The sequence below is a fragment of the Polyergus mexicanus genome, unplaced genomic scaffold (assembly GCF_030449975.1).
Source record: "Polyergus mexicanus isolate NDT 795.1 unplaced genomic scaffold, iyPolMexi1.0 SCAF_26, whole genome shotgun sequence".
NCBI classification, from domain to species: Eukaryota; Metazoa; Arthropoda; class Insecta; order Hymenoptera; family Formicidae; genus Polyergus; species Polyergus mexicanus.
The window spans coordinates 2,062,850-2,070,976 of NW_027223346.1; the positions used below are offsets into that span (position 1 = coordinate 2,062,850).

Below are 8,127 nucleotides of genomic sequence, written 5' to 3' on the forward strand. Positions count from 1 at the left end.
GTTCCGAACGAACAAAACTTGCGTACATAGCGATCTCAGCTTTGTGCGCAGAAAAACGTATATCCTCAATTTCCTTAATGTCGTGCAAGAATTTTCGACTAGACTCACTTACTGACACGTAACTAAGACGTTCCGAACGAACAAAACTTGCGTACATAGCGATCTCAGCTTTGTGCGCAGAAAGACGTATATCCTCAATTTCCTTAATGTCGTGCAAGAATTTTCGACTAGACTCACTTACTGACACGTAACTAAGACGTACCGAACGAACAAAACTTGCGTACATAGCGAATTTAACAATGTATGCCGTGAAACGTATATCCTCAATTTCTTTAACGTTGTACAAGAATTTTCGACTAAACTCACTTATTGACACGTAACTAAGACGTTCCGAACGAACAAAACTTGCGTACATAGCGATTTCAGCTTTGTGCGCAGAAAAACGTATATTCTCAATTTCCTTAATGTCGTGCAAGAATTTTCGACTAAACTCACTTACTGACACGTAACTAAGACGTTCCGAACGAACAAAACTTGCGTACATAGCGATTTTAACAGTGTATGCAGTGAAGCGGTTCTTCTCAATTTCCTTGATGTTGCACAAGAATTTTCGACTAAACTCACTTACTGACACGTAACTAAGACGTTCCGAACGAACAAAACTTGCGTACATAGCGAATTTAACAATGTATGCCGTGAAACGTATATCCTCAATTTCTTTAACGTTGTACAAGAATTTTCGACTAAACTCACTTATTGACACGTAACTAAGACGTTCCGAACGAACAAAACTTCCCAGTAAACACGCAGGGCTCATTTCCGTAACAATTATATAATATTCTATATGTATATATTACAGATCATTAAAATGAAACTATAACGTATCAGTTATATCAATAACATAATAAATCTATAATTGTTGCATAGAATTGTTATGTAATTTTGTCGTTACTTTGTTATGTAACATTTTTACAGTTTTGTGAACGTTAATGTGCATACTCTAAAAGTTTCGTAAATGCTACGTAACTCTAACGACGTAAATGTAACGTTATAATAAATACGTAACATTTATACAGTTTTGTGAACGTTAATGTGCATACTCTAAAAGTTTCGTAAATGCTACGTAACTCTAACGACGTAATTGTAACGTTATAATAAATACGTAACATTTATGTATTTTTGTGAACGTAAATGTGCATACTCTAAAAGTTTCGTAAATGCTACGTAACTCTAACGACGTAATTGTAACGTTATAATAAATACGTAACATTTATGTATTTTGGTGAAATGTAAATGTGTATACTCTAAAAGTTTTATAAATGCTACGTAACTCTAATGACATAATTGAAACGTTATGTTAAATACGTACCAATTATGTATTTTGGTGAATGTAAATGTGTACACTCTAAAAACTTCATAAATGCTACATAACTCTAACGACATAAGTGTATCGTTATGTTAAACATGTAACATTAACATTATTTTATTGATGTCAATGTATACATTTTTGTTAAAACCTTGTAAAAAGAATTCGTAAAAGGAAGAGAATTATGCAGAAACAAGAAAATGAAAGATTTTGAGAGAGGAAAGTTGCGATATATTTATTTATAATTTAAAAGCGGTAACAATATATCAATCATGCCTTTTTTAGAGAAGAACTACAACATCACAAACGCGTGCTCCGTGCACACCATATACATTTATTGTGTGTGTACCACATTTGATTTTTTTTTGTGTGTATACAGGGTGATTCAAAACAACTTTTAGTTCTTAAAATGTCGTATTCTTGAATTAATTCTAAGACGATTTTTCCTTTATCAAAATTTTATCCGAAGCTTAGTTGTTAAATTATAATATATGTACACACACACACACACACACACACACATATGTAATACACAGACACACACGCACACGATAAATGCGTGTGGCGCACGCAAAGCGCACACTTGTAATGTCTAGTAATAACAAAATTTCCATATCGTATTACACATAAAAAAATATATACCATTGTTGACATTTTTGAGTGTTCTGAAAAGATGATAAATGCATATAATATCATTGAGAAAAACGTATTTGAAACATATTTTCTTAATAGAGTTATAAATGTGGAAAATAAAATTATATATTAAAAAAAAAATTTTAAAATATGCACCAGATATCTTTTTTTGAATGATATATGTATACTATTTTTCTGTTATGTAACATTTATGAAATTTTTATAGTATACACATTTACATTTATCAAAATACATAATTGTTACGTATTTAACATAACATTTCAATTATATCATTAGAGTTACGTAACATGTATGAAACTTTTAGAGTATATACATTTACATTCACCAAAATACATAAATGTTATGTATATTTAACATAACGTGTCAATTATGTCGTTAAAATTACGTGGCATTCACGAAACTTTTAGAGTATACACATTTATGTTCACCAAATTGCATAAATGTTACATAATAGAGTAACGACAAAATGACATAACATTTCTATGTAACAATTATAGATTCATTACGTTATTGACATAACTGATACGTCATAGTTTTGTTTTGTTCATTTATAACATATAGAATATTATGTAATTATTAAGTAAATATACGTTTACTGAAATTTTTTACTTATGTTCTTTGTGCAAGACGCATAATTAGTAAATTTTTCTCTACATTATGCATCTGTGTAAGTTATGTGAACATGCCCTAGGGGGTAAGTCTGTGATTGGCTTATTGTTAGTCGTATTAAGTATACGTGCAAGCATAGACATAGTCGCTGCTACTTGCGAGCGAGAGAGAACGCAAGGAGCACGGAACAGAGTATGTCCTTTTCTACGTGTATCTTTACCCCCACTCCTTAAATAAAGGCAAACGCTCGGTCTAGATATACTATGTCTATGCGTGCAAGGCTGCGTTCGGAAACATCACTCGTGTGCACACGAGTGTCGTTCTATCTTTGTTATGTACCAAAAGTTAAACAAAGATAGAACGTCGCTCGTGTGCACACGGGTAATGTTTCCGAACGCAGCTCTAGTGCGCAATCATCGTACAAAGCATCCCAAGCTTCTGCGCGCTAGGCTTTACTTTTCAATATGGCCAAATCTACGAAAACAGTAGTTGTGCGTGTGAAAAAATTGTGTTGAAAGTGTGAACAGTATCGAGATATTGGTAAGTATGAAATAAATATTAACTTAATAATTAATGCCAACAAATGATAATTGTTGTCTTGTGGTAAAAAAGCTATGCTAAAGATTGAATTCCTCTTGTGCAGTGAACAAAAGATACATCGCGTACCACGTGAAAACTGAAAACCACGTGCGCCTAACAAAGGACAAAGGACCTCGTGCCGGCGAAAGATACACCTAGTTTTGCCTCATTATTTTTATATTTTGGCATTTTTATAGTAAGTACGATTTATTTTATGCAACATTATTTTTCCCATGTTTTTTTTACAATATTTGTTGCACGGTCATATAATGAGAAAAACAAGAAATCTCTTATTTGCACTACTTTTTGAATCAGAAGCTTGAATATTTCGAGTGTAAAGTTACATCATTTCTTAATTATAGATTTTTTATTTTTTATTGCATTGCGGCATACTAAATTCCGGTTTATAATTTTTTTATAATGATCGTAATGGTAATTCCAATGATAAATGATATCAATTATGAAATATAGCTTTTATATTGTTGAACAAGATATCTGCATTAGAAAAAACTGTAGATATATTTTTTCGAATACTTCATATATTTTGAAAGTTTATTATTGACTGTTTTCATAATAATTTTTTGCAAATGAAATAGAATCTTATAATTAATAAATATTTTCTATGCATGAGTCTTAATTTTTCAATTTGGTATTTGATCGTGAATTAATTTGATGTAAACTGATTTTTATTCAAGTATAAAATATTTAAACATGATAGCATTAATTATTACAAGTCATTACATAATGAAGTTATAGGTCTTAAAAAATTGTAAATATTATGCGTGCAATATGCTTATATAATTACTTTAATTTATAATTTATAGTTTATAATAACATGCAACGTAACAAAAAAAATTATTCGTGTTTAATTAATTACAACACTAAAATACATTACAAAAATATTTCCGTTAAAAGACATTAAAAAATTATGTAGGTTGTTTCACCATAATTGTGAGAAATCAAATTTTTTATATATAAATGAAATACTATTTAAGAAACATAGATTGCATTTTTTCTGAAATTTTCTATTAGCGTCCTTAAAATATTACATAAATTATATTTTAATTATTGAATTAGTTTGTTTCTATAAAAAACTGCAAATGTCTTAAAACATTTTTTATTTGTCAAAATATTTTTAATTCTCCATATAAGCTTCCTATATATTGTTTCAGTGAAAAAGGAAAATATAATATAAACAATAATATCAGGCAAACCCAAACCTATATTCGTATACATAATCGCAATTCATCTATTTCCTATTGCTTTATAAAATTATATTATGTCCAAATCAAAATTAAGACTAGACATTAATTCTTTAACGCCAAGGCAGCGGCGACGTATTTTCTTAAAAAAATTTCGTAATATCTGCCAAATGACTATTAATTCAAATTTGGAAATTCAAAATAATATCGTAAGTTTATCGAATGGGCCAGGTAACATCGAACAATTACCTCAGCAGCAAAATGTACTAAAAGAAATTGATATCGATTATTCCAATGTAATGAACACTCATAAGTGTATAGAAAATAATCATGATTTAGTTTCTGAACATTCGGAAATTAGTATTGATAAAAATAGTCTTCAGTTAAGTATTTCAAGTGATAAATTTTCTAAAACAGAATTTTGTAAAACAGAACTTATTAACGACATCCGATTATGGGCTATTGAAAATCGTGTCAGTCATTCTGCTATTAGTAGTTTACTGAAAATTCTAGTAAAATACGGCCATAATGTTCCGATTGATGCTCGAACTCTATTTCAAACGCCCAAACAAGTAGACATTATTGAAATGACACCAGGAAAATATTATCATGCAGGTTTAGATGATAGTTTGAAAAAATCTATTCGTAAGCATTATTGTCGAAATAATTTACCATCTCAGATAAATATTAATGTGAATATAGATGGTCTTCCTTTAACAAAATCTTCTGGGAGTCAATTTTGGCCTATTTTAGGTAGTATAGTTGCAGATATTTACACCGAACCGTTTATAATTGGTGTTTATCATGGTTTTGAAAAGCCAAAATGTTGCAATACTTTTTTGAAATATTTTAAGGATGATTGTTTAGAAATTTTCCGAACTGGCATTGTAGAATACGGCAAAAAAATAACTGTGAAATTGAACGTATTTATCTGCGATGCTCCTGCAAAATCGTTTATCAAGGGAACTAAAGGACATAATGCGTATTTTGGATGCGGTAATTGTATTCAAGAGGGAGATTACATAGAAAATCGAGTAACGTACCCAGAAATTAATGCAATGTTAAGATCAGATGAATCTTTTAAATTAAGAAAACAAGAAGAACACCATAAAATCACTTCAAATCTTGAAGATTTAAACATTGGAATGGTTACTCAATTTCCTTTAGACTACATGCATCTCGTACTATTAGGAGTAATGAAAAAATTGTTGCAGTTTTGGATTAAAGGTAAACATAATGTTCGTATGGTTGCAACTCAGATAACTCTTGCTTCAACTTCTTTATTATCTATGTCATTATTCCTACCTAAGGAATTTGCTAGAAAGCCAAGGAAATTAGATGAGGTTGATCGCTTTAAAGCCACCGAATTAAGACAATTATTATTATATACTGGGCCAATAATCTTTTTTAAAAAATTATCACGTGATAAATATGTTCATTTTTTGAGTCTGAGCATAGCAATTCGAATTTTATGTAGCAAAGAATATTGCGTACAACTGCTTGATTATGCACACAGTTTATTATTGTATTTTGTTGAAAATTATTGCACATTATATGGTCGTCAATATTTATCATATAACGTTCATAATTTAATTCATTTGTGTTATTATGTAAAATTATGGGGAGTGTTAAATAAATTTAGTGCGTTTAAGTTCGAAAATTACATGCAAAAAATTAAATCAAGAATTAGATCTTCGAGTCGGCCATTAGAACAATTAGTCAATCGTTGTAAAGAAGAAGATAATTTTAATATAACAAATGTAGAAAAGAATTATCCAATACCAAAAGTACGTATTATAAATGGCAAAAAGATAATAAAATCAATTCAATGTAAAGGTTTCTATCTAAGTACAAGAACTGCTGATAATTGTTGTCTTTTGTTAGATGGTACAACGATTTCACTTACGACAATTTATTTTAAAAATAAACAGATTTACATTATTGGCAAAAAGTATTTAAATATTAAATCATTTTTTCGCATTCCATGCAACTCTTTAAATATCGGAATTAAAAAAATTAACGAGTCACAGTATGAGTTAATTACTATTCCATTGTCTGATATTAAATTAAAATGTGTAAAACTGCCTTTATGTGACGAAGAAGCTGTGATCTTGCCTTTACTGCACCAACAAGATATATGTTTATGGCGAGTACTCATATTGATAGAATATATAATTGAAAACAATATTAAATTAATTAACAAGTTTTACTTTTTTACAGATTATTAATAATGGTAAAACATTTCGCTGTCGTAACTTTTCCAAGCGGTGGGAATAATGAAGAAGAGATCGTATCAGAAGTTCCATCTTTATGGCTTTCTTCCAATTTAACAGAATGCTGATGGCCATCGGTAAAAAATATAAACATGTTTATTGTGAAACAAACTCCACCTGTTACTAATAATCCTAAATGGACACTTTATCCTATCAAATTTCATGGATATTATGGTAATTTATATTTTACTTCAGAATTTATGTAATTATTTTTTTAATATTTTAAAAAAATAATGTAATTTGTAAATTACGGTTTTGTCCTAATCAAGATTCATTAGATGAGGCTAGACAAAGAGCAACGAATTATTCTTCAAGCGATGAAAATAATACAAATCAAATAAAGAAGTCATGCACAAAACGGTCACTAAATACAGTTTATGATAATGAATCTGAATCTGATTCTGATGACTCACGTTCAATTATACCAAATCCACCATCAATCCACAATGTCTCACAATCAGCCAAAAATATTCAATCAATCTCAAATATTTTGGATTCAACAATTATTAATAATATTGATATGGAAATTCTTGATGGAACTATAGTACCTCACAAAAGTAATTTTTATTTTAATTCTTTTATTCCATTTTTATTATCTCTATAATAAAACGGTTTTTTTTTAAATTATAGTTATTGTTTATTATGAGTAATCTAATACTTTTTTAATATTTCTAGATATGCAGGATGTATATACGTTAGTGTCAGAAATGTCAGATAAAATGGAAGGTTTTGTATTTACTTTTTATCTTATAATTTTATTAATATCTCTTTATGGCATTGTTTACTCAATATTATTAATTTTTTAGATAATTTTGAAAAAATATGTACAGCTATAACTACAATTTCATTAGACATACAAACTATAGATATTCGTTTAAAAAACATAGAAACACAACATAACCAACATAAGTCTAAAGACTCTGCCAGGGATACATCAAATATACAAAAATCTTTTCCGTTTAAGAGTATAAATGAAATAATAGCTTTTGAAAAGAATTTATCAGAAAATGCAGATGAGTACAACAAATTTGTAAGTTTAATTAAGTTATTTAAATGCAAATTTTATTTAAATAGAATAATGTAAATTATATTATTGGTATGTTTTATTTCTAAAGATGCTGTATATATCTCGCATAGGCGGAGGGTCCGCTAAAGAAAATTTAATTCGTATATATCGAACTTTATTTTCTAATGAAGTTGCCAAGGTATCATCCTGGAAAGGACTACGTAATCATTTTAAAATAAGTAGTTTAAAGTTTATATTGACGGGAATACAAGGTAAAATATATTTTTATATTTATAAATAAATTTATAAAATATGCAATTTAATTTAATGTAAAATTTTTTTAATAATTCAGCAACAATTTTGGCTCAACATCAATTCACAAACAAAGAGTTTGAAGACATCACGAAAGAATGGTTTCGCCAAGGTGGTCAAAGGCTT

The 8,127-nt window shown here is 28.8% G+C and overlaps 2 protein-coding genes and 1 long non-coding RNA gene across 3 annotated transcripts in view; all 3 read left to right on the forward strand.

The window, feature by feature from the left end:
• The first annotated feature begins 2,558 nt into the window (after positions 1-2,558).
• Positions 2,559-4,708, forward strand: LOC138943298 (uncharacterized). The gene is made up of 3 exons (XR_011448449.1): positions 2,559-3,169; positions 3,273-3,404; positions 4,381-4,708. It is a non-coding gene; the product is annotated as an uncharacterized lncRNA (long non-coding RNA).
• A 1-nt stretch (position 4,709) lies between these two features.
• On the forward strand, positions 4,710-6,638 carry LOC138943440 (uncharacterized). The gene is made up of 2 exons (XM_070314294.1): positions 4,710-6,297; positions 6,631-6,638. Exons 1-2 carry the CDS (start codon positions 4,710-4,712, stop codon positions 6,636-6,638), a joined length of 1,596 nt encoding a protein of 531 aa, XP_070170395.1.
• Positions 6,639-6,664: 26 nt separating this feature from the next.
• Positions 6,665-8,127, forward strand: part of LOC138943441 (uncharacterized) — a 1,576-nt gene continuing 113 nt past the window's right edge. Inside the window, exons 1-6 of the mRNA XM_070314296.1 lie at positions 6,665-6,857; positions 6,953-7,240; positions 7,359-7,409; positions 7,490-7,713; positions 7,799-7,961; positions 8,042-8,123. Coding sequence (XP_070170397.1) covers positions 6,776-6,857; positions 6,953-7,240; positions 7,359-7,409; positions 7,490-7,713; positions 7,799-7,961; positions 8,042-8,123 — 890 coding nt within the window. The 5' untranslated portion in view covers positions 6,665-6,775. The remainder of the gene's footprint in view (positions 6,858-6,952; positions 7,241-7,358; positions 7,410-7,489; positions 7,714-7,798; positions 7,962-8,041; positions 8,124-8,127) is intronic.